General features: G+C 31.7%; 2 protein-coding genes across 3 annotated transcripts; both read left to right on the top strand.

Moving 5' to 3' along the window:
• Positions 1-2,725: 2,725 nt before the first annotated feature.
• LOC148628488 (coiled-coil domain-containing protein 25-like) lies at positions 2,726-23,849 on the top strand. 2 transcript variants are annotated; one of them, XM_088588461.1, is made up of 9 exons: positions 2,726-2,838; positions 13,806-13,853; positions 15,182-15,221; positions 15,486-15,537; positions 17,012-17,087; positions 18,381-18,484; positions 20,898-21,100; positions 23,090-23,135; positions 23,425-23,849. In XM_088588461.1, the coding sequence occupies exons 1-9, from the start codon at positions 2,814-2,816 to the stop codon at positions 23,455-23,457; spliced, it is 627 nt and encodes a 208-aa protein (XP_088444587.1). In that variant the 5' UTR covers positions 2,726-2,813; the 3' UTR covers positions 23,458-23,849. The 2 variants fall into 2 exon arrangements, with proteins under 2 accessions (XP_088444587.1, XP_088444597.1); XM_088588471.1 differs by lacking the exon at positions 2,726-2,838 and adding an exon at positions 9,933-9,956.
• On the top strand, positions 6,432-9,932 carry LOC148628489 (uncharacterized; the record flags this gene model as incomplete). Its single annotated transcript, XM_088564618.1, has 1 exon — positions 6,432-9,932. A coding segment is annotated over one exon (1,002 nt), but the record flags the coding sequence as incomplete, so codon positions are not given.
• Positions 23,850-27,599: the final 3,750 nt, after the last annotated feature.

The raw sequence follows: 27,599 nt of genomic DNA on the forward strand, positions 1-27,599 counted from the left end.
AGTTAAAAAGAGTGTTTGAAGTGGATACTAAAACACTCGTAATATACAAATACAAATGCTTTATTTGCTAATCAAAGCGCCCATAAAGAACAGACCAATCAAGTACAATTTAATACAATGATTCAGAACTATTAAGAAAATTATCAATTGTTACAATGATTTATCTCAAAAACGAAACAAGAATAATCAGCAGAAGCACAGTAGTCAGCTTCCATAGTAGCACTTGCTTGTAGACTTGCCAGGATAGTGACATGTAAACACATTGACATATTATATATAACTTTTTATTCCATATACTTAAACTAGTAAGCTAATAAGATAAAAGACCCGTATTACACTGTGCTACTTCTATAGTTTATATTCTATAAGTCATCTAGTAGGGTTGTTCTCAAATTAAATAGAACAGATAAAAGATATGTGATAAACTTTTTATTATATCTGGGTTACCAGACATATATTTTTTTCTGGAACTAGTTTAAACTTGCTTTACGACAAACGTGATGACTTTTCATTCAGAATTGTCAACTTTCCTTTCATCTGTGGCAACATCCCTTCGGCTCCTGCGTATGGAATGTTCATATCACAACTCATACGTTATGCCAGAGCTTGCCGAAACTACGTAGACTTTTTGTATCGCGCTAGAACTCTAACAAATAGGCTTCTGGAACAGGGTTATGTTGCTACAAGATTGAAGTCATCACTACAACACCATGAAAACTGATTTATTCAACGGGTCATAGTTTTCCTGTCCTCGTTTGTCTACCCCGGACTTGACTTTTTATGAGCAACTCGGCGGGTGTTTCTAGAAAAGCAAAAGACGCTTACCCTACCAGTGCACCTGGTCCATGCTCCCAGTTTTTAGTGGAGTCCGAGTTGCTCATTTACTTTTGTTACTTTGTATGTATGATTTTAGTTACTTTATGTTCTTTGTTGTGTATGTCTGTTTTCCATGTCTGGACTTTGTCCCTGGATTACATTCTTTTGATTACCGCTATAACCTTGGTTCCCTTGATTACTCTTAAAAGACTGGGGACCTCGATCTGAAACAAAATCTTGTAAAATAGAGTACCTTACGGAAGTTGATTTTAGACAGTCAAGTAAAACATGAATTTTAACCTCAACTACTATAATTTATATATACACTCCTCCTCTGGGATATTTTGTTTATGTCTACCGATTTCAAGTTTTCTAATGCATGTTACCTAATTCTAAATTTACTTAAAAGTGTTCTATAAAGGTGTGTGCTCTGATCAAGATATAGTTCGAATTTGAAACATTTCTTATAAAGTCTAAATTTACGTAACTTGTTTTTGTTGTAGAAATTTTTTCTAGAGTCATTTATATAATGCACTTTTATATTGCATTGAGACATCATCAAAATATACCTCTGGTAATCCGTTGATAGTCATGTTACAAAATTAAGTCCCTTTCTGATATTTATTTTTTTTTCAAGGTTTTAAAATCAATGTGTTATGAATGAGGAATGAGGTAAAAATCCACAGCTACGGTACTATTTAGAAATCACATCATAGAAACGTTTTCAGTAGAACTGACTATTACTTCAATATCATTCATTGGTATGAATAATTCCTTATGTCTCACAATGAGGTAAGGGTGGTGGTACCAGTTATCACACCGTTCGCATTATCCACTCAAGTTCAAAAGAATAATGCACTCACTGAAAATATTTTGCCATTAAAATGGTTTCCAGTTTGCAAAGGCAATTTAGGCTCACTATGATTTCATCGAGTTTGCCTTTTCTTCCTTTATTTTTAACACCTGTTCCTGAAAGAAAATTTGATTGCCCAAGCTATTAATTTTGCAAAATTTCACGTATCGGTGGATTTTAGCAACAATTTATGCTTAGGATGAATCTATTATTTAGCGTGCATACCACTTTATTATGTTATACCAATTTATATTTTTATAGGAAAAAATGACTTAATTCACCAAACAATATTTAAAAGGTGGCAGCTCGGGTAAACCGGCCGCAAGAAGTATATTTTCGGAAACTATTTCAAAGTTATAGACTCAAAAGAAGTTACGAAATAAGAACGGCAAAATAGCACTCTTTACAAATCACTCTGATGTCGGAGTCGGATAAAACTTTCTACTGCTTTTCCAGTTTCAAGTAAATAGTCGTGTTTTTCACAATGCAAAAGAAACGGATATGGTAAAACACGACAAATGGATAAGCACATAACCCGAATCCAAAACTTAATACCTTCAGAGGTCACCGTAAGGTCAAGCTCTGTTGGTCCTAACAACGAAAGTAATAAATCCATGATAATAGATCTCTCACTTGCTATTCAATTTATATTTGAAATCGTATCCTAAGGGCAGTGAAGTAAAAAAAAAATCCAACGGATTTTGATTCCAAGCACCATATTCCATTTATTCGTAAAATCATAAGTTTTATGGTTATTTTAGAAAATTTTGCAATGCTCAGGTTAAATATTTCGACCAAATTAATATCTTCTGGGGCTCTTAACATTTTTCTGGCGCTTCCGGGTGCTTTTTAATAGGACCCGCATAGATTTTTTTCTTTAAAGTGTAAATTTCTTTGTGTTGTATGGAAGTGTTAAAACGAGTAACTTTCGTTAATAAACGGTGCAATTCAAGAAGGTGTCATTATTTACTTTTTGCTAGAATTTTTGACATGAACTATTTACTTATATTGTTCAAAAGATCGATAATGTTGTGATCTCATCTCAAATGATCACTTCACACCAAAGTTTCTTATGTGGAGACTGAAAGAATCTTCACTTCCGCAGTAAAAGAAAACGTGAAATTAATCTGTAAATCGAAAGAATATGGTATTTTTCTTTACAACAAGTGGTAAGAGGGTATCATTGTGCTAATGATGTGATTTAAGGTTTTTTCTACTATTGATGGAGCCAATTGTACTCAAATTACATTATACTTTATTGATAATGCACGTTTATAATATGGGGTAGGCTTTGCCTAAACTGCGAGCACCGTGAGCTTTACTACATGTACCGTCTGTGTGAGACTCGTAAAAATAAAATGGTCATAACAATGAAGAGGGCGGCCCGGATGAAAATTTTTGCTTTGCAAGTGCAATATATTTATTCATATTTAACCAGCAAGCAAAATCAATATTTCTATTTGAAAATATGTCTTGTTAATTAATGGGGGAGTTTTTTTTTCCAATAAATGAATAACTTGAACATTTTTTTCCCCAAAATTCCAAACCCATACCCCCTTCCCCTCACTTTCAAAATGGTCAATAAGTAAAGCACTTCACAATGCTTTACATTTTTATCCCTTGAGGGCATCTCCAGCAAAATCCATTTTAGTTTTGGCCTGTCAGATCAATCTGTACAGATACCATAAATATTACAGTTCTCCACATATGGTGGGAATGTTTTACACATATCATGTGACGTAAACAAAATTCAGATGACAGCTGCAAATTCCAAACAAGAAAATGATTGCCTTTCCTATCTTAGAAAAGCTATGCTTTGATTTTGATAAAATAATCGGAGTTATATTTTTTCCAAGGTGGGTTAGGTTCTTGACAACAGCAACAGTGGAACAGCGGAGATACACATATGTACATCCACATGGTTTTTCCCAAAGTTTTTATAAACATAACATTCACTTCTTTAAGTGAGTAAAACAAATTAGAAAAGACTTGAAAACTATCAGAAAAGATGAATCTATTTTTATTGAAACGTAATCTTATCCTAATTTTTTTTTATTTGTTTCACTGAAGGAAATGATAAATTTTCTCCGTAAAGACAGTCACTTTTTGTTACTTCCGGCGCATGACTTTTTTTTTCAATAGTATATCGGGGGACCTTAAGGGAACTTTAGAATGTACACGTAATAACAGTAAAGCTCACACTGCTTCGTGGCGCTCGCTAATATGCTGTTATATCGCCGGTGCCTTGAACAATTGTAATATTCGACACTTTTGTTAGATGTAGATATGAAATGAAAGATCGCGGAATGATGTGGAAAAAAAACAACAGAAAAGCAATCTATTTTTGTTTACTAATATTTTTGGAAGGCGAAACCTTTAAAAACACTCCTGAAGAAACACCTTTATAAATTTTTGTCAGCTCTGTCATTATTAAGGTCTAAAAATGGTAAAATTTATTAAGATATTCTGTTTTTGTTATCCTAATATATTCTCTTGTCATGGTCAAAATATACAGCATTCATGAGGAACTATGGGTTGTCATGGTCCGAAATGTCTTTGAGTCAAATTATCCAGTATTGATAAGCTGATTACATCATTTCCGTGGTACGGTCTAAAATGTGTAACCCATACCCGTACCAACTTTTCCCCATACCCAAATACTATTTTGTCAATTTCTTTATTACTACATGATATTTCCGCTGAAATTTGGTACATATTTACAAATAATATGATGGTTAGGCTAGATTTAATGCTTTTTAAAATGTTTGTCGAAAAAAATGATTTTATTAGATTTTCTCTTTTCAAGAGGTCTAAAATGTGTAACTTGAAATTTCTGTACCCAAAATCAAAGTCCGGTATTTTTATTATCAGTACAATTTTAATGCATATTTGACATTAGAACATCATGATATATTCAAAATTTTCAATGATAAATTAATAAATAATAAATTAAAATTGCATCAGACTCTGTTTATGAGACTTTGTTTTTCATTCTGGATAGGATGGTATCTATTCTTTGCTGGTACGGGGATTGATGCTAGGTACGCTATGGAAATCTAATTCAACCACTTCATTTTTAAAACAACATCAAATCTTTCAAAACTTTATCAAAAGTCTTAAAGTGAAGTTTTAACCTCTTAATGGTTTTAGAAAACCGTAAAATTTGGATAGAAAAGTGAGAAATAGTCAATAATTAGTTTGGAACGGCAACTTCCGATTACACATTTTAGATCTTTTGACTTCAGAAAAATGACCAAACAAGAAATGTTAGGAAAATGTACATCATTTTCTTGATTAGACATGAATTGAAAGGGACTTTTCCACATCTCATGCAATTTTCAGTTCTTAACATGCCGTGAGAATGAATATTTTAGCATTAAAATATTTAAACATTATTTGGGTATAGGGAAAAGCAGGTACGGGTACTGGTTACACATTTTAGACCCTACCCATTTTCGTTAACATTTAGGTGCCATGATTTGACCATCTCTCTTGGAAAAAGCTAAGATTCAATTTGTATTTATTCATATGGCGTAAATCTTCCTGATGTAGTTTGAATTGTCTAAATACATGCTCCAATTGTTTTGATCCAAATGTCTTTGAGCTGAATTGTCCGGTATAGGTAAACATTATTATACTTTTAAACAGCGAAACATCTTTTTTCTTGTATTTAATTTCATTTCGTTTCATTCTATTTTGATTATATTGGTTTAATTTAGAAATTGTTTCATTTCGAGACTTTTTTCATTGATACTTTTTGTTGTTTTTTTTTTTTTATGGTTTCACAGTTTTTAATTACCCAAAAATTATGGGTTACCTTATATACTCAAATATAAGTTGATCCGCCTATAAGTCAGACTTCCCTCTTTAGCCCAAAATTTCTGGAACCTAGCCTTGAGTTGACCCTCTTATATTTCTGACAGCTGCGTTGCTAAAAATCCTAAATTACAATGATTATACCTGTTTGTTTTGATAACTTCAATAAATATTGAAATAAAATAATTCCAAACCAGAGTCGTTTTTATAGTAATTAAAATTCTTGACAAGCCATGTGGATTGTTTTGATACGGCCATTTTCTCATTCACTCTAATTTTTGTACAACCAATAACCCAAATTAAAATTATAAATATAGTGAACAACAAAGAATAAAACAGAGAAGGTCGGTAGGTAGGGAAAAAAATTATTTTTCATGAAAATTTTTGGAGAGAAAGAAATGCAGATAAATGTAAAAGGGGTTGGACATAGGCAAGGTAATAAGTTAGTCTCTGTATCTTTAAAGACTTGTTATTATATTACAATTTTCAAGATGGCGGCATGGCAGGGGTGCCTGTTTTGGACTCTGGTAACTTTTTGTAATGTTCTTGCGTTCAATGCCAAAAGTCGAGAAACAATATGACTTTTCAACTACAAAACCAGAAGACCTTGCATTTTATGCATGTACTAGTGTAAAAACTTTCAACATTTGCAATATTATTCTTAAAAGTACAACACCTGACCCGGACCCTGCCGCGAAAGTAAACAATATGGCTGCAGATAAACATAAACAAACAACAAAAACAACAATAAAAGACTTACAATGCGGCTTTACTTTACTTATCCTACTGAGCGGAGATATATCCATCAATCCTGGTCCTATTGAAACCGACCATAATCCATGTGGAGTCTGCTCAAAGCCTGTATGGGACAATCAGAGGGCTATCCAATGTGAAGTGACGGTGTGCTCGTTTTGGCATCACATCAAATGCATCAAAATGTCAATAAAAGAATAGACTATCCAAATGCACTGAGATTTGGTATTGCAAGAATTGTACACTACCACAATTCACTGATTCTTATTTTGATAAATCCATCGAATTAGATCAATCGATTAGTCAACCAGACATAACACTAAATCAGTCAGATATAAACAGTGACCAGCCAGACGTAAACAATGAAAACCTGTTTGACATCTTTGAAGAATTAACGGACACTAGAAAACGAAACCCAAACCATTTCATCTGCGGGTATTTAAATATAAACAGTGTTCGAAATAAACATGAATATACTAAAGACTTATTACAACGAAATCTTGTTGATTTATTATTTATATCTGAATCAAAGATTGACGAATCTTTTCCCGACGCCCAATTCAAAGTAGAAAATTTTGCTCTTTGGAGAGCCGATAGAAACCAAGACGGCAGAGGCATCATGGCTTACTTGCGGTCCGATCTTGCAGGTGATAGACAAAAACTGCTCGAATTTAAAACAATTGAATCCATTGAAGTTGAAGTTACAACAGGAGGCGATAAATGGCTCATAAGTGGTATCTATAAACCCCATAGCATGTCCAATGATGAGTTCCAGACAGACTTTAGTCAGACAGTTGATAAAATTTTAACAAAATATGATAAATATATTTTTATTGGTGATTTCAATTTTAATATGCTCAGCTGTGATAAAAATGTGATAATTAATGATTTTTGTGATATTTTGAATTTGAAAAATGTTGTTAAAAAAGCCACCTGTTTTACCAAAAATGCCAAGGCAACTCTTTTAGACCTTATTTTATTAAATCAAGATTGTGATTTTAAAAAAGTGTGTAATTTTGGAACTGGAATTAGTGATGTTCATAATTTTATATCTATTCAACTAAATTGTGAACTGCCGAAACAAATTCCTAAAAGGTGGATGTGTAGAAGTTTTAAAAATTTTGATGTTCTAAATTTTACTCAAGACCTTTCTAGTCAAAAGTCCGAAGTCGAAAGACTTTTGGCCAACCGTTAAGCCGTTTTTGACCAATAAAGGCAGCATCAGTCAAAGGGAGATAATAATTTTGGAAAATTCTGCTCTAAAAACAGAGCAAAGTGAAATCAGGGAAATTTTTAATGATTACTTTGTAAATGTTGCTAAAACTATTGGAAACAATCAAATGAAGGTTGATGAGGATCACCCCAGTATAAAAGCCATTCAAGAAAATCACCCTGACTTAATTGATATTCCCTTTTCTTTTGATCATATTACTGAGGATTTTGTACGTAAGAGAATCGAGAAGATAAATGTTAAAAAAAGCTACTGGTATTGACGGCATTTCCCCCAGATTACTTCATCTGGCAAAACCTGTCATTATCAAGCCCATTACAAGTTTAGTTAATTTGTCTTTGTCCTCATCTTCCTTTCCTGATTGTCTTAAACAAGCACAAGTTGCTCCAATACATAAGAAAAATAGCATTCTTGAGAAAGGCAATTACAGACCAGTTAGTGTCCTCCCTGCAATATCCAAAATTTTTGAAAATGCTATTCAAATCCAATTGGTAGAACATTTTGATAAAATCTTCAATCCATTTTTGGCCGCTTTTAGTTCTGGTTTCGGTTGTCAATCAACTCTTTTGCGTGTGATTGAAGATTGGAAAAAAGCCTTAGATAACAGCGAATATTTAGCTGCAATTTTAATGGACCTTTCTAAGGCCTTTGATTGCCTTCCTCATGATCTACTTTTACTTAAACTCAAATACTATGGTTTATCAAAGTCTGCAACAGATTTACTGACTAGTTACATTTCTAATAGGAAACAATGTGTCAAAATTGGTCAAAATACTAGTAGTATGATGGATATATTTAAAGGGGTACCTCAGGGATCAATACTTGGTCCAGTTCTCTTTAATGTATTTATAAATGATTTATTGTTCTTTGTGAAAAACTGTTCTCTTTTAACTATGCTGATGACAATACCCTTTCAAAATCTGGTAAATGTTTAAATTCTGTTATTTCATCTTTAGAAGAGGACAGTAAATCTTTAATTAAATGGTTTTCAGATAATAAAATGCAAGCCAATCCTGAGAAATTCCAAGCCATCTCGGTTGGCAAGAGAACACATGACAAAAATATTACTTTTGATTTAAATGGTATTAGTATTTCTTGTGATGAAGAAGTAAAATTACTTGGTATTACAATTGACTTCAAATTGAATTTTAATTCACATATATCAAACATTTGTAAGAAGGCTGCAAGGCAATTAAACGTTTTAAAAAGAATTGGGAAACATTTGAACAGACTTGGAAAACTTACCATTTATTATTCATTTATCATGTCAAACTTTAGTTATTGCCCTTTGACCTGGCACTTTTGTAGTGAAAAGAATACTACAAAAATTGAAAGAATTCAGGAACGTGCGCTCCGTTTTATTTATGATGATTATTCCAGCTCATATGATTATCTTTTGGACCTTTCAAAATTACCATCTTTGAAAACCCACTGGATGCGCACTATTGCCTTGGAGACCTTCAAAATCATTAATAAGGAATGTCCTGTATTTTTGCAAGATCTGGTTATTATTAAAAATAGTAATTATAATTTTAGGTATAAAAATACAGCTGAGGTGCCCCGGCCAAAAACTACATCTTTTGGCAAAAAATCTTTTAGATACGAGGCGGCACAGGTTTGGAACTCTTTACCAAATGAGGCCAGATCACTTACTTCCTTTAACCAGTTTAAGACCTATATAAGTAGTTGGTGTGGAGGCAAAAAATGTAATTGCACTGCTTGCAAGTTTCAGCCTGTGCTGTCTCATGTCTGATTCCCCAGTTTCTGATCTGATCATGGTTTTATAATTGAATATGATATCTGAATTTTAATTATGTCTATAGCCTTATAAAGTGTGGTTCCCCTGACTTAAGGATCGGTATACAGAGTGGTGCTTACTGCCTGGTACTTGATCCTTCTGTCTGGAGCACCATATCTTTCTATGGTTAGTACATGTATATGTTTTACTACGTATTATTTATAATAATTATGTATTTTGTATGATGCCATGTATTGTTTTACTGTTTTGTACATTTTATAGTCGGTTAAAGACCTCATAAGAGCTCGTGTTGATTTGTTAAAATGTATATATGTGCCAACTCTAAATAAAGTTTACTTACTTACTTACCCTTATTTCTTTGTTGTTTATGAAGTTATACAAAAAGTGTGTATCAGTTATATCATTGATATGCTAACATGTAACGGTAATGTTCCATATCTTGAATCAAAATGCATGCACATCTTTCTGTATCTTTTGTCGGTGTTTGATACATGGACACGAGAATTTGAAATTGATATCAAATGATCTAATGGAATGGAACAAACTGTTTATTTAATATCAAACAAAACCAACAATTTAAGACTAGAAGCATTTTCTAGTGAATGTTGACAATGTTGTTGCTCGACCCATCATAACATCGTAAGCACTAGGTCAAGGTCTTTAGTTATTGTTTATGTTACTGTTGAGTGTTTGTCGGGACAACCTTCAAAACTTCGAAAACTAAATATTTAAGTTTTTGTTCAAAATCGTGAACCACTGTAATCGTCTCTTTAAAGTCCTGTTTAGAATTTACTGAGAAAATTTACGCTGTTAGCTATTTGTCCAAGACAAACACTTTTATCAAGTGTCAAATCAAGGGTCTGGAAATTTCAACAGCCCATGCTGGTCATTTTATCAAACTTCAGCAGATGTTTGTGTCAGTCGTTTACATGCTCAGAACGAAAATAAACTTAAAAAAAACTTGTTTTTGTAGTTATTTTAAGATAAATGTTGGATTTTGTATTATTTCATCACATAATCTATCTTTTATAATATATCAGAACGAGGGAACAAGTTCGGCTTCGACCACACGTAGACGGTCTAACATGTAAACAAAACATCATATCTCGCTGACTTTTTCATCACATAAGCAACAGTCAAAAACTTCTGAGTGATGAAAAAAAAGTTGATTATTTATAAAAGAAAATTGCGAATACATTTTGTATATTGATTTAAATAGTTTGTTGACTTCTTTGTTAAAAAATGCAATTGATAAACTTATAATTACAAACTACGACTGATTCGTAGTTTCAGTACCATGTGATTTTGTTACCTCTGAAAGATTGGCACAAAAGTGATGGACTAATTAATCTTTTTCTTGATAAATCAAGTAATAAATGTATGAAAATTCTCCAAATCACTTCAATTAATTCGTATATGCAATGGGCTGCATGTGTACCATTAATTGAATTATTCAATCGGCTAATCAGTTACAGGTAAATCACAGTCACAGGTGGCTGCACATTGGCAAAAATTGACACACACCTGTCAATTAATTTCCAATAAACAAGTAGGAGATAGGTAGACAGAATGTTTATACACTAATAAAACCACACAGACTATAATTTATAAGGGTTGACAATTTTTTATGTCTAATGTTGGAAAATGATCGTTGGTCATTTGCAAAATTTGTCGGTCAGTGACCGACATTTTTAGCTTACCTGGCTGTAGGCCAGGTGAGCTACTGCCATCACTTGGCAATAATTCTCTTAAAATAATTTAAACATAATGTTTTTACATCATTTTAAACAAGTCCATTTAAAGATTTAGTATGATAACTGAAAAGAATACTCGGTGTAATAGATATGATCTACATTAACAGTTTTATTGTTAAATAATTGATTTTGGCATACATATACATGTGTTGTTCCAATGACAGTTTGATATCAATTGTCAGGCCAATATCCATTTCTGTCTCTTCATTTCCATTGGTGGTAAATTATCATTTAGGGTGTAAGCTTTGTGGTCTACTTTGGATTTTTCAATTCTCATTTTGCATTTCTCCAGGTGGAAACATAATAACCATTTCTGTTATCAGTTGTTAAAGCATGTACAAACAACATGTACATCATCTTGTAGATAATCACAGTCAAATTATTGGAAAATACCTCAGAAGTATTTGGTGTTATCTGCAAATAAATATGTGTCAGTGCCTACACCAGTGACTTGTGGAATGTTGTTGATATAAAAGACAAATAAGATATGTCCCAGTACTGAGCCTTGTGGTATTCTACTCTAACTTTTTTCAATCCAATTTTTCTCCATTTACAATGACCCATTGTTTTTTGGCCAGTAGGAATGCCTTGATCCAGGTGGTATACTTTCCAGAAATCTGGTATTTTTCAAGTTTATGTAGTAGTCTCAAGTATGGAACTTTGTCAAAAGCTTTCATGAAGTCATGATAAATAATATCTATACATCCTCCTTTGTCTAATATTTCTGTTCATTTATCTTTAGAAGACTTGAAGAAGTTGAATTACTGTGGAATGGCCACTTATAAATCCAAATTACTAAATAACTGATTTTTCTTCATATGATTTATGATATTCTCACTACCAAGTGATTCCATGAGTTAGCTTATAATGCTGGTCAAACTAACAGGTCTATAGATCCCAGTGCTTTTCTTGTTTCCTATCTTAAATAGCTCAGTAATATTAGCTTATTTCCAGTCGTTCAGTTGTTGTTCTATGTCGCTAGATGTTTGGAATATGATTGTTGATGGTTGACATATAACTTAGCTGATTTTCTTCATTTCTTTAGTGTGAATCCCATCTGGTCCAGGTGATTTCAAAATATTGAATGAGTCTAGTTTCTCTTTCATCTGTGGTAAATGTCATTTCCATTAGGGATGGCACATGTTTCTTTTCTATATCCAGCATTTTTGTGTCAATTTTGTTTGTTAATACTGAGGCCAAAAAATGATAGTCCAGGTTCCTGCTACCGGCAAGAAAAAAATAGGGTAGATATGTAGGGAAATTTTTTATGTTTCAAAAACATTTTATATTGAGCTAATGGGGTAACAATCTAGACTATAACAATGCTTGATCCAAAATGGCTATAGAATGCTTGGGGTAGGCACAAAAAACAAGGGTAGGTAGGGGAACAGGAAACAGGCATATTATTTTTTGGGGTCTGATGTGAAAAATTCAGCTCGTACATCAACTTTCTCTTTATCTGTGCTAGTTGATTCCTTCTGGTCACTGTTCTTGAACAGATCTAGTATACTGGATTATATCTTAGTCTACAATCTTGAATATTTCTAGAATTCTTTTGGATTTTGATTTACTTGGCTAGATATATGTTTCTCATCTTCCTTAGTTACTTATGTTATCTTGATGTCTACTGATGTTATGAAATGCATTTAGGTATTAAGGTAATATGGGGGAGACAACTGACTTGCATGCAAGTAAATTTTGTAAATAATTGAAATTTTGATTCCTCATAAAATTGCTTAAACTTAATCAGTTTTACATAGTCCTGAATTTCCTCTGCCCATGCAACCCTTCTAATTTTTGGTTTGGATATTGAATTGTTGGGTTGGAGTGCCAACATAGTGTCACGAGAAATTGGATTTTTAGTAGTGCAACTTCAAATAACTCCCAGGTTGAAATCATGTATGACACACATACCTAGTTCAATTCTGAATTCATTTTTCTTGTATGCTGATATTATATTCATGACAAAAATATAAATTTTTAATAAAATTTGGATAATTTTGCTACAGTAACCCTGATATCTGCTGTCGTTCTGTTGTAAAAGAATAATGAGGAGGGTTGCAGGGTCAGAGCAAATTTGGGCCAGGTAGAAATGTGCAATATATTCATGGGATGAGTACACTATATGTATAGAATACAAATCTGGTCTAGATACAAATTGAATTGATATTGTTTGCATTCTAGACAATTCTGCCTGAATGCATTTCCATATACATGTACATGTAATAGCAAAAAGATAAATGATTGTAATAAAATATTGAAATAGTCTCAACCTTTCTATTTGTCCTTTGGAATAAAGTTGTTTAAAATAATGGCGATAATTAAATTAACCATAGTCTCCTAAGGTGATGTTAAATTTTAGATGAAAACAATTTGTGTTGACCTGAGTATCAATATTTTCAGTAATAAGCAAACAAAAGATACTCCATTATAACCATAATGTACACATAAATATGTAATAATGCCCTATGGAACCCAGCAATAATTAATCCATTAAATCTGCATGTAATAAGTATTGCCTAACCTTCATTTTACCACGTATATAATTTACATATTTACACTGTGTGTATTTTTATGTGATTTTCAGTTTTTTAAATCAGTTTAAGGTCATGAATTTTTATTTCAATTTTTTTCTGACCATCATCCTAAAATCAGATTGTTGTTTCCTTTTGAATATTTTTTTTTATTAAGCTGGATAATTTTTTCTTTATGATCATGAGGAAATCCTTTTGATGGAAGAGGTTTTGAAATTTCAAAAATGATACTGAAGTATTGAAGTTTGGCTAGTTGTTTTATCAATCTTTTTGCTTTATTTCATTTCAGTAACATCTCCTGCACATACCATCTACATGGGACTAGATAAACATGAAAGTAAGTGTTCATTGGTGAATCCAAAATATACCTAAGCTTATTTCTTGACCTAATATTTCAATATTTCAACCCCAAAATGAAATTTTGTAATCATGCTGTATGATGGTATCACATTGTTGTTGTTGTCTATATTGGGTCCCAAATTAAATTTTGATTTGAAGAAAAATTATACTCTTGGTATGTTTTTTTGTTGTGCTGGATATTAAAATTTTTATATGACCCTATTTTTTGTTTAAAATAGACCCATTTTAAATGTGTGACATTGAGATTTGGAACTTTGTTTTAGGAAGTAAGCTTTGAATTTTTGGTCTTGGTCTAGGATTCCATTCCCTGTGTCAACATAATTTTTGTTGTTGTTTTTTTTTTTTATCTGCTTAATCTATGTGTATTTATATTTTCAATTCTAGGTTCAATTTTTAAGTTGGTCTGCTTTGGGTCCAAAATTAAATCTAGTTTTATTTTTTTTTGAAAATTTAAATTCTTTTATTAATTTTAGCATAAATTTGTTTGAGGGTGTTTAATATGCTTGAACTTACTTTTTGACCATATAGGTAAATGTCAAATTAATCATTTTTTTCTTTGACCTCATTCATTCTGTGTTGGAAATCTGTTCCCAGCTAAGGATTTTATTTCACCAAGAAAAAGTCTTGAAATATTTTACCAGGTTACTTATTTGTATGTCAGGACAAAAAAAAGACAAGTGTTCTATCATAAAAAAGGGTCTCCTGGTGTACCAAATGAATTTTTTTTAGGAAACTATTATCATGATTTTATAATAAATTTGTTAGTATTGGTTTAAAGCTGGGTGTATGTTTTTTTTTTTTTTTTTTTGAAATTCAAAGTTAGGTTTCATGTAACAATGAGAATCCTTGCTGCTTGAGATTCTATCACCAGTGGGGGATCTAGAGAATCACCTAAGAGGGTAAAGAAATCTTTGATAAACACATTTAATGCTTGCATTTATACACAAAAGTGCGCTATTTTCATTTTTGCAAATTGATAAAGGGAGGGAGCCTTGGATCTGCCTATGAGTACTTCTGTTGAACAGAAACCACAAATACAAGATGTCTCATTCTGTTTATCTTTTTTCCTTTCAAATATTTTACCTCAAAAAAGCAGTTTTCCACTTTTATTCATCTTTTTTTATGTAATTGATTTCTTGATAATGCTTTCCTAAAATGTTTATACCTATATGTGCATCATCACAAGAATATTGTATTCATAAGACTTGATACAAATGCAAGTAAGATGTGCTTGTGTTTAATCCTTCTTGTCTGTCTACAAATTAAATGTGTTTATACTAAACAAAGGTGTTATTCAATTTTCAGATGAAGATTTAATCAAGTGGGGATTTCCTGAAGATGTATGGTAAGATTCCATTGCTAGAGCTGTTCACGCCATACCCAATTCCAGAAATTACGGTATTTTTCTTGCACATGAATTAAAAAGTACATACAAAGTTCTTCTCAATAATATATTATGATTAATTTGCTGTCTCAATGTTAATTTTTGAACTGAAAAAAGTATTATAGTACATGTACATGGATATGTTAAAATCATGTTCATATTTGCAAATGACATAGTAGTAACACATAAAATAAAGATGACTGTTTTTTTTTATTTTTCTTTTAGGTTCCATGTAGATAAAGTATCATCTGCCCATGTTTATCTCAGACTGCATCCTGTTAGTATTAGTTATACTTTCATGTCAAAACCTTTAGGACTTTTCATATCTTCGTATCATTCATGTATATTGAGTTTTTATGAAACAGGACTTATACTAGTAGTTCTCTTGAGGTACATGTATTTTAAGTATTTGGAATAAGTAGTTGTTGCAGGTACTTAGAGATATTACATCTTGTTACTTTTTAAAGTGTGAGTGGGAATAAAGGAATCACCTTGTGTGTCTGTCTGTCCCTTCATCTTGTAAGTGTGGCTAAACTACTCAGTTGATTATGATGTGGACATGCAAGGGGAGGTAATCAAACTTATTGTTTCATATGTTTACACATCGAAAGTGCAACTACTCCCAATTAACTTGATGTTTTTTGTATGAGATTTTTATAAAAAGGTTAGACATTGTATTGATATGTTCATGGAGGAAGATAATAATTATTGAAATATAATTACCCGGTACGTACATTGTATATCTACAAGGGGAGATAATCAAATACAAGGATTTTATATGATAAAGGTGAAGCAGGAATACATAGTTCTCAATATTTCTAGTTACTTTATATTGACTTGAGGTTGGAGAGTATTTCAGTAGCTTCCCCTGATAGATAGATGAAAGAAAATGTTTAAATATTTATTAGCAGAGTGAGTTAAGTCTGTCATTAGCTTGGTAAAATATAGTGCTAGGGGATCTGCATCCAATATTTGGTTAGTACTACTGTAAACATTTTCAAAAGCATCTTACATTTAACACATTTTTTTATATCTATCCCCTCCCTCTTTTTGAAGTGGAAGGTATATAGTTATCATGGTGTCTGTTCATCAGTATGTCTGTCTACACCTTTGTCAGTACATATTTCTCTGCATCTATTTAGATTTTACTTGAGGGACTTCCTGTTTTACTGCTTTGTTAAAATATTTACCGTATTATTTGTGGAGTGGGGATGATCAGTTTTGGTTAGTAGGCTTTGTTCATAGTTGTTCAAATTTTAAGTCCAAGAGTTTTTACTTTTGTATAGTTAATAGGACAATAGAACCACAACTTAATTTATACACTACAAGATATTTTCAATAGGATAATTAATTGGAAAGAGTGAATAACCAAAATATTGTCACTAGTACCAGAGAACGCCTAAATATAACAAGTGTGCGGAACTTGTTTGGTGCACAAGTTAAATTCTCAAGCATTCTATTCAAGAGTGATCATATTTTGGTTATTTACAATAACCAGTTGATTGTCCTATTTATTATATAGATTTTCTTCATAATTTATTGATATTTTCAACATGAATTTTAAATTCTGTGATTGGCGGATTGATATCAAAGTTGTGACGCTCTGGCGGGAGAAAGTCCGAGAGTGAAATTACTGAATTTATTTCACATTGTGAATTATCGAAATTTATTACACTGGGAACATTCAATAAAACACTGCTATCTATATAATATTGTAACTCCATATATGGATAACTATAACTTTTTTTCAGCATGAAACATTAGATGACTTACCTCAGGCTGTCATAGAAGACTGTGCTCAACTTGTTAAAGCAAACAGTATACAAGGTATTTTATTATAAATACTTGTTTTTACAATTTATAATTTTATGCTTCCAAGTAATTTATATTGACTGGTATACTATTACCATCCTGTTAGGGCTTGCAGAGTTGCTGATAAATTGGTCTAAATGTATAATACCTAGATCAACACCTTGGAAACATATTTTTGTTTTTTAAAGGTTTTTTAAAATGAATAGAAAGATTAAGTTATTGTTAAGATATAAGTGGTTTAAAGGTTTCTAAAATCAAAAGATTGACTTAGTTATTGTTAAGACCTATCTGATTTTAAGTTTGTATTATTATAATTAACATGATTAAGTTGTTTTATGGGTCTATTCTTTGAAATGTGTAATTATTCATTCAAATCTGCCTGCTCTTAGGGGATAGTCAACATTGAAAATCCAGTAGATTCTATGGTCTCACTAACCACTTCCGGGTCAAATGGCCACCCTCTATGTAGTACCAAAAATACACTGAACCTATACATATGCATTGTAAGTGCATTATTTGTGTGTATAATGATTAAAAGTAGTCAAAATAAAGCTGAAAATGTGTACTTTAAAATCATATATATGTAATTAACTACAAAAGTGAATGAGTATTGTTTACATGTGTGAGTAATTTGCCTCCATGTTGTCAGTTAGCAGAACAGGTAAAAATGTGGATTTTCAGTATTATTTGTTTAAGTAAATTTTGTGAAGAATTTCTACAATCATCGTACCATTAGCATAATGATTTTGGAAGCCTTATTTTCCAAGCTCTGCAACGGTATGCAACTTTATGATGTCATTTATCCTGGGAATTCACAGTGAAACTTTGAAAATTACTTTTTTAACATGTAAAGTACTGGAAACGGTAGAAGTGGTTAGTGAGACCTATTGTATTTGAGCATCATTTACAGAGTTATCTCCCTTAATTTTGAAATCTAAAGTGCATTCTATATAATTTTTATCTCCTAAGAGCACGGGTTATATGAAAAACCACATTTTAATTTCTGTTCACTATGACATTTCAAACAAAATATCGAAAATAAAAATATGTAGGCTTTTTACCCATGAATCACATTTTGCATGATCCTTAGCTGGAGTGCTACTTTAGACCTATGTTGTTTAAAGGTTTCTAAAATGAACCATGCTCTCGCTGCGATATGGCCCTGTTTGCAGAAACGGAATTAAAAAACAACTATCAATCAATCTAAAATGAACCTATTTTGATTTAAATGTTTATATAATGATCCTGTGTGGTTTAAAGATTTCTAAAGTAAATAGACAGACTAAGTTATTTATGTCGATTTTGTAGGAAACAAAATGAACAATGTAGATGTAGTATATACAATGTGGGATAACCTGAAGAAGACAGGATCTATGGATGTTGGCCAAGTAGGATTCCATAAAGATAAAGAGGTATTATAAAATCAATTACATAGATAACTTTTTAAAAAATTGAATGATCTTAAAAGATTTTCCTGTAAGGCTTAAAAACATGTGTCTTTTTATAAGTAATTTAAAACTTAGTAGCAAGCATCAAATACCCATATGATATTAGATTATTTAGTGTCCTATCGGATATTTTCCAAAAAATCAGAATACATCATATGTTGTAATTTATACCCCTTACTCAATGAGTGGGTGGTATATTTGAATCTTGTCTGTCTGTCATTGCGACCTTTACTCCATCCATCTGAATTTTGTTCCAATTATCTAGGCACCTAGTTAATGCTTCAATTTCAAATTTAATATGTTGCTCTATATAAATGATATCAACATCCAGTTGTGTGGGACTTATTCATATTTAACTCATCTAAAAAGGCCATGTGAGCTTTTATCATCATTTGGCATTTGTTGTTGTTTTCTGTCATTAGCTTTTCTTTAAAAATCTTCTTCTCTGAAACCACTGAAAAAAAATTTGATAAAACTGGTTGACAATTATCCTTGGCATGTATACTCCCAAAATTATATCTGTTATGGTCCCTTCTCCTAAAAACATGGCTGCTGTTATTGAAAAAAGAACATAGGGGAACCACCATATATGTTTGTTTATTTCTCAAAAATCATAACAGATTGAATAAATCTGAGACATCTTAGGCTCTTTGGCTCAAAGAGATCTATTTTCCCTGAAAATTTCAAGGTAATTGAATAAATTATTAAATTATTGTTCTTTTTTTGGTTAGTTTTTACCTGTTTTGCACCTAGTCTATGCTCCATGTTTTTAGTGGAGTCGGAGTTGTTCATTTTCTTTTGTTACTTTGTATGTATTATTTTAGTTACTTAATGTTCTTTGCTATGTTTGTCAGTTTTCCATGTCTGGTCTTTGTCCCTGGATTACATTCATTTGATTTCGGCTAGAGTCTTGGTTTCCTTGATTACTCTTTGACAGTTTTTGCCTAATATTTAGAAAACAAAAGTAGATTGATGATTAATGTAAATTGATAAAATGTTCTGTATTTTAATGTCTATTTTTTTGTGCAAATTTCAGAAAAAAATGTTGACCTTTCTTGGACTTATGGTCCTTGAAAGTTTTATTTTAGATGTTTTAATCAGTTTTTTGCCAATTTAAAAAAAAAATGAAAACAGATTGATGATGAATGTAAATTGTTGAAATGTCCAATATTTCAGTATCTGTTTTTGCAGCAAATTTCAGAAAAATCTGTTGACCTTTTGTGGAATTATGGCCCCAGAAAGTGTCATTTTGACTATTTTCCATGTTTTTACTTGTTGTTAACAAACCAATAACAGATCAATGTAAATTTAAAAAAAATATATATGTAAAAGTTTGTGAAGATCTATGATTGGTGCAAATTTGGAAAATATCTTTTGATTGCATTTTTAATGACTTTTTGCACTTTAAGCATGATATGCAGTTGAAATAAGTGGAATGATGATTAGTTTAAATGTTCAGTATCATGACAAGTATCATCTGTGCAAGTTTTGTCAAAGGTGTTTGACCATTTTAAGGTTTTGCATGTATTCAGCTTTTTAAAGCTATTAAACCAGGTGAGTGATTCAGGCTCTTGGGAGCCTCTTGTTCACTGTGTAGAATGATGAGGAAAATTGTCATCACAAAATATTTTGCTCTCCAGTAATGGATTGATTACAAATGTGGTGTGTGGCTTTTTATAGATCAGCCATATGCTGTTAGTAATTTTGGATGCTTTCTGATATCAAACCTATGATAGTGAGGGTATACCTAGCGTGACAATGCATGCAACTTCATGTTTATTTTCATCTTTAAAATTTTTGAATTCAGGTTCAGAATGTTTTCATCAGTTGTTTTTTTTTCCATTTGTCATACTTGATTAATTGTTGAAATAAGAAATTGATCAAGCCCTTAAGGACTATTCATGAGTGATGTTAATACTCGTTCCAAATGCTGAGGTGTACAGAGGCTGAAATCAAGAACACTTTATGCAGTGAAAACAGGTGTGATAAATGAAAGTAAAATCAGAAGTCTGGTTAAAATACACTGACCTCAATGTTGCTCCTATTTTCCTTTCCTCATATCATCACATTGAAATTTGCCAGTGGTTAACTTAAGATTTTCAATTATTTTCCAACTTTTTCATTCAACAAAATTTTATACTATTAGGGTAACAAAAGAGAGGGAATCTAGGCTATTATTTTGTCAATTTACCTAGAAAAATTGCCCAAATGTTTAAAAAAAAAAAAAAGGTGGAGATTCCAAACCCTTGAACCCCTGGATCTGCTATTGTATACCAACTGACCAGGATTTATTTTGCTGACCATGTGATTGGAAATAATGCACTCGCTTTTTAGTGACCTTCAATAACAATACCTTTTTATTTGATTTTTGTTGTAGGTTAGGAAAGTAAGGGTAGAAAAAAGAATAAATGAAATAGTAAATAGACTTAATAAGACAAAAGTTGAAAGAACTGTTGATTTAAGAGCGGAACGAGAACAACGGGATAGGGAAGAAAGAGAGGATCAAAAGAAAAAATTACAAGAACAGAGAAAAAGGGAGAAAGAGGATGAGGATAGAAAGAAAAAGGATGCAGAACTTAGGTAAATTTTAGCCACTTTGTAGAATTTGTTCAGTTTGATATTAAGTTAAGTCTTTTTAGCTCACCTGGCCTAATAGGCCATGTGAGCTTTTGTCTTTACTTGGCACGTCCGTCTTTGTCGTCTGTCATTTACTTTTCTTTAAAAATTTTCCTCTAAAACCACTCAGCGGATTATTACCAAACTTATTCATCAGCATCCTTAGAGTATCTACTTTAAAAATTATGTTGATTATGTAGATCAAGCCTAAAACATGGTTGCTTTTGCTGTTTTAGTCCACAGGGGTCAAGTCACCAATTTCTACATTTATCTCAAAAACTAAAGGAGATATTTGAAAATAAATGGGACCATCCTTCTTCAGCTTGAAGAGCTCTACAGAGGTCTTTATTGGGTCAAATTTGTGGGATAACTCCTTGTTGGAGTTATTGCCCTTTTCAAGTGAAAATTGACAGTCTTGCAGTTTTTAGTCATTATCTTGAAATATATAATGGATAGAAAAAAACTTTTTATTCATGAAATGATCTATATAACAAGTCATATAAGGACAAAAAATGCCAAAAAATGATCAGCCATTACTATGCATCTTGAAAACTATAATATTAAAAATGATCCTTATGACAAGTCCTACAAAAGTCTCTTTGTGTCAAAATTTTCAGAAGACTCCTTGTTAGAGTTATTGCCCTTGAAAGGCCAAAAATGACAGAAATTTCTAATAGAAAGAAAAACTTTTTGTTGATGAAATGATCCTTATGATAAGGCCTACATATGTCTATATATTAGTTTGAAGTTTTTGGACAACTTCTTGCAAGAGTTATGGACCTTGAAAGGTGAAAAATGACAGTTTCTACAGTTTTCAGCCGTTATCTTGAAAATATTATAGATAGAAAAAACTTCCAATTGATGAAATGATCCTTATGACAAGTCCTACAAAAGTCTCCTTGAGTCGAAATTTTCAGATGATTACTTGTTGGGGTTATTGCCCTTGAAAGGTGAAAAATGACACTTTTTTGAGTTTCAGCCAATATCTTGAAAATTATATTAGATAGAAAAAGAATGGGGCTTCTAAAAACTAATTCGGGCTAGTGAAATGATATGTACTTTTCTTGTTTTGGGCTAGTTGAATCTATACAGTCCTTTAATATTTAGGCTAGTCATTGAGAATTTTGAAGGAAAGGACTGAATAAGGCCCAATTATCTCAAAATGAAGTTCTGTGACCTTTGTTTTTTTAGTACATTAAAATTTTAAAGTATGTTCATTCAGGGTCAACTGAAACTAGGAAAATTTTCCTTCTACTGATAATTTTATTACGGAGGTAAAAAGCTTTCTGATTGGATACAAAATTTTGTCCTTCATCTCATAGACAAAATTTTGTAATGTGACTGTGACTACTTCAACCTTTCTTTATAGTTAACTTGTCAAATTTTGATACTAAAATTAAATTATAAGGAAAGACTATTATACTTTTTCAGTCTATTTGAAATAATCTCAATTCCTGTTGTGCACACTTGAAAATAACCTGCTATGCAGGTTATATAGTGTCCAGCGCATGATTAATGTTATTTCTTCATAGACCAAAAAAAAAATATGAGTCATTCCTTAAGATATTTTAGGTATGATATACCTTAAAATTAACAACCTTTGATGGAAATTGACAAAACTTGGATCTTATCTATAAAATCTTTTTAAATGATTTTGTTCATCAAAGGATCATCCACAAACAATCAAATTTGCTATCTATAGAGTGGAAGATCCAGAATCTTTTTAGTTCGGAATGAAAGGTCTCCTTGAGGAAAATCCACAATTCAGCTAAATGTAAAGTATTGAAGTTCAAGGAGCTAGGTAAATTAAAGTTAAAAAGTTATCCCTGCATATAGTGGACTGATATTAGAAGTTATATCAAGGTTTTTTATAGCTTACACAACACTATTGTTAGTACCTATGCAAATTCATGTTTAAACAGCAACACAAGAATTTTAAAATTTATATTACAGGTCTTATTCAAACTTAATGAGACCAGAAAATATGACATCAAATATGGTAAGTTTCTAGTACATGTTGTATAAAATACGATTTCACTTTCATTGAATTAAAAAAGCTCAGAATGCAGTAACGTAAAGTGGAAGAAAGTAAGCTTTTATTGTGTAATGAACTTACTAAAGTAAGACAATAAGCTGAGAAACCACAATCTAGTCCAAGTTACAGAAATTAACTAGCAGAAAAGGTAAGTTCTTGTTGATCCATTATTCAAAAAATATTGTACACTTTTTAAAGTTTTTACTTGTAGAAATCGTAATTTATGTTATAAAATGTTTTCAATTATTCCTAGGATGATGGAAATGATTCTGACGATTTTATGTGAAGAACACCTCTGGAACTACTCAATGTCTTTCATTCTGGAACAGCTATAAGAAGAGTTGTGTCAAACTACGGTGTAAATGTCTATCATCTTCAAATTATTTTCACTGCAATTTATATGGGATCTAAAGAAGAAATGAGTTGTCATGTAGTGGTTGTTAAATTTAACAACCAAGTCTGTAAAATTGAAAGGGACCTTCTTAAATCTGAAAATAAAATGGCAAAAATAAAAAAAAGACAAAAATACACATTTCACATGAACAAGGAAGTAAAATCTTTGAATCATGTATTCTTAGTTCTGAATTTGAATTGAAGTCTGTTCTGTTGTGACATTTATAATATATTGTAAATGAACTACATGATTAAGTTTGTTTTTAAATAAAGTAGGTAAATATAGTGCTGTTAATTATTTAGTCTTTAGCAGTTTTTATACCACTGAAAAAAAATTATACAACCAATACTCATGATGCAAGGGTTTCACATTTTGATTGTACCAGTTCCTCAGATTTTTTGTTAAATTTTCAGGAAAGTTACACATGCTAGAATCTCATGCACCACTTGATTTCTCATGCTAAGCAAACAAATGTTTCTCATTTATTAAAAAAAAAAAACATTATTTATTCATTTAAAGTGGCTCCATCATTTCAGAATCTCAAATATAATTTTATCTATTTTGAGATATGTTGTTTAACTTTTTACTCTTGTTTCAAAAATGAAAAGAAAATAGGGGGTCACTGGACTAATTTTTTCATAAATTGGGGCCCAAAGTGGTGAATTTTGACCTAAAAATGAATTTCCATTTTCTTTAGATTGTGTATTATATATGCTGAATCTCTGCAAATTTAAACTATTCTAAAATGCCTTTTTTTGCTCTTTATTTTAGCATACACTGCTTTTTAAAGGTAAATTAAAAAAATGTATATCCTACAGCTTATTTAGTAGCATTTAATTTTCCCCCCCTATTGAGGTCCATTTTTTGCCTAAATTAACATAAATTAATATTGATAAAGATCACTTAAGTTATTTTTTCTTATAAACTATAAAAAGTTGAAACATTTTGAAGACAAAAAAAATATGCAGTCACTGGGGCATTTAGATATAAGGAAAATAAAATGACAAGCCCCCTTTTTTCTTAATTTGAATATCGGGTCATAAAAAAATCGATGGATTGGAATTAAAAATTTAATAAGGTTATTTTATTGACTAAATAGCTATCCGAAAAATAGTTTGGCCATAAAAATTAATAGTACATGAAATATAGCCATATCTGTGATATTTAATCATTTTCTTGTAATGCAGTTATCTCTCCTTTTGGTGCTGTTTCTGGTACTTTAGAACACCTATGTTGAAAAAAAAAAGAAGTTTCTCACAATGCACCACATTACCACAATGAATTCACAAGAAATAGTTTTTAGATTTCCTGAAATGTGAACACTTTTGAAAATTTGAAATTCCACTTAACAAGGGAGCCACCTTAAAGTGACTGCCAGAAATTTTCAAAATTCTAAAGTGACATCCGTTGTTTGAATTTTTCAATGGCTTTTGCCGAAACATTTTAATATCAAATTGGATGGTGTTGTTTAGGGGACAACATTTGCTTGATTCCATCCTACATCTTCGACAATGTTATTTGTATTGCAGAATAATAATTTCTAGCTATCCATTAGTGTGCAATGGCATAAAAAACAGTAAATAGGTCAAATCAAGGTTAATATTGTTTAAAAAAACACCTTTTTTTTATTGAATGATTGAATGAAGTAAAATTATGACAAAAATTTGAAAAATCCACTTTGTGATGTGTTTTGGAACACAGATCACATCCTCTTGATGGAAATAGAGGAACAGAAATATCAGATAAATGATGTCAAGTCAGTTTCTGTATTTTATTTAGTTACCACATTGTGTTCAACTGTACATAAACTAGGGAACAGACGTTACTTTAATATAAACATACTTACATATAGGTGGCAACTTATAATGTATTGTGAGGTACATGCAAGTTGATTTGGAACAATACATGTACGTGTAAATAGACATTTTACTTGTATGCCTTTGAATAAAAAAAAATTCTCCTAAACATTTTAAAAGGTCTTTTATTAGTGAAAACCTACACAAGTTGTATAAGCTTTAATTTTTCTCAAAATTTACTAATGTAGTATTACATCTCTACCGTTTAGGTTTCTCTTTACTGAGGTAATACACAAATGTTTTTGTTAAACTACTGACACCAGAGCACTAATTATCATACAGGAGAACTCTTGTTTGGTAAACAAGGAAATCAGTAGATTGAAGCTTCTCAAAAATCTATGCACAATGCATTTATAAGTATATCTTACAAAAGAGATCAACCCTGTTTCCTTACCAAAAACTTAAAGCAATTTAGCAAAGAGGTATTCGAAGCATCCTCTTAAAAAAGCAATGTGGTTGAAATTTCTGCAATCATAGTTTTTCTTATGGAATGGAAATTGATAGTGTTAATGATATACCTTCACAAAACTAGAAAAAAACTGTGAGCAATACTCACTCACTTGATACCCCCACTCCCCAATTTGATATGAGTAATCAAGGGAACCAAGGTTATAGCAGTAATCAAAAGAATGTAATCCAGGGACAAAGACCAGACATACACAACAAAGAACATAAAGTAACTAAAATCATACATACAAAGTAACAAAAGCAACTGAGGAACTCGGACTCCACTAAAAACTGGGAGCATGGACCAGGTCACTAGAAGGGTAAGCGTCCTCTGTTTTTCTAAAAACACCCGCCGATTTGCCCATAAAAAGTCAAGTCCGGGGTAGACAGACAAGGAAAGAAAAACTATGACCCGTAGAATAAATCAGTTTTCATGGTGCTGATGGATACACCATAACGATCCACGAGTTCATGATGATGACGACCATAAAACTTCTGTAGTGATGACTTCAATCTTGTAGCAACATAACCCTGTTTCAGAAGCCTATTTGTTAGAGTTCTAGCGCGATACAAAAAGTCTGCGTAGTTTCGGCAAGCTCTGGATTAACGTGTGAGTTGTGATATGAACACTCCATACGCAGGAGCCGAAGGGATGTTGCCACAGATGAAAGGAAAGTTGACAATTCTGAATGAAAAATCATCACGTTTGTCGTAAAGTTTGGTCAATTATTTTCCTTTACCATCGATTTCTAAGTGTAGGTCAAGATATGAGCCTGACTTCACAGTGTCTGTAGTATCTTTTATCTCAAGTTCTTTTGGGTAGATGTGATTTGTCAAACCCCCGAAATTAGGATTGTTTAAAGATAATACGTCATCTATATAGCGGAAACTGAGATCAAAGGATCTAGCCAAATGATTTTTCTTTTGGATCAGATCAGCTATAAAGTCAGCCTCATAAGAGTGAAGGAATAGTTAAGCAAGTAAATGTGCATAATTTGTTCCACTGGAATGCCGACCGTTTGTTGAAAAACACGTCCACCACACTGGACAAATATGTTGTCGATTAAAAATTCCAGCAATTTGTAAACATCTTCCTCTGTAAATTTGGAAGATGATTTGGAATTATTTCTTGCAAAGTATGAGGAATCTCGACCGGGAACTATATATTTGTATCTGGGTGTACCATCTTCTTTGGAAAAACAACGATGTATAATGTTTTAAGTCGGGATTTTAACTGAGTATGGGGAATAGAAGTATACAGCGGTGAAAAATCATAAGTTTTAATGCTATTTTATTCAGATAATAGTCTTGAATTGACAGTATCCAAAAGATCTTAATACTATTTCAAGATCCACATTGAATTAATACCACTACGGGAGTAACAAGTGTTGTGGTAAGACTGCAGACCCTCTTTGACAGTTGTGAGTATAGAAGTTAAAAGTTTTGAAAGAGGTTTGGTGATACAGTTTGCAGATGCAGCTATGAAACGTTGTTTGTATGGATTCTTGTGGAGTTTAGGAATCCAGTACATAGACGGTAAGTCACAATCATCGTCCTTGTTAGAGAGACCAAAAGAGGATAACACAGATTTGTGGTTTTCCACGATCTCTCCTTTGGAGAGTGTGGTAGCAGTATAGGTCTTATCACTGCTATTATTTTCTACGTTTACCTCTGATAATAAACATTGGATGTAAAACGTTTTGCAGACAAACACAATATTGTTTTGGGCTT

This window comes from Perna viridis, chromosome 1, assembly GCF_037379345.1.
Source record: "Perna viridis isolate PV_CMFRI_1.1 ecotype Kerala chromosome 1, ASM3737934v1, whole genome shotgun sequence".
Classification (NCBI taxonomy): Eukaryota; Metazoa; Mollusca; class Bivalvia; order Mytilida; family Mytilidae; genus Perna; species Perna viridis.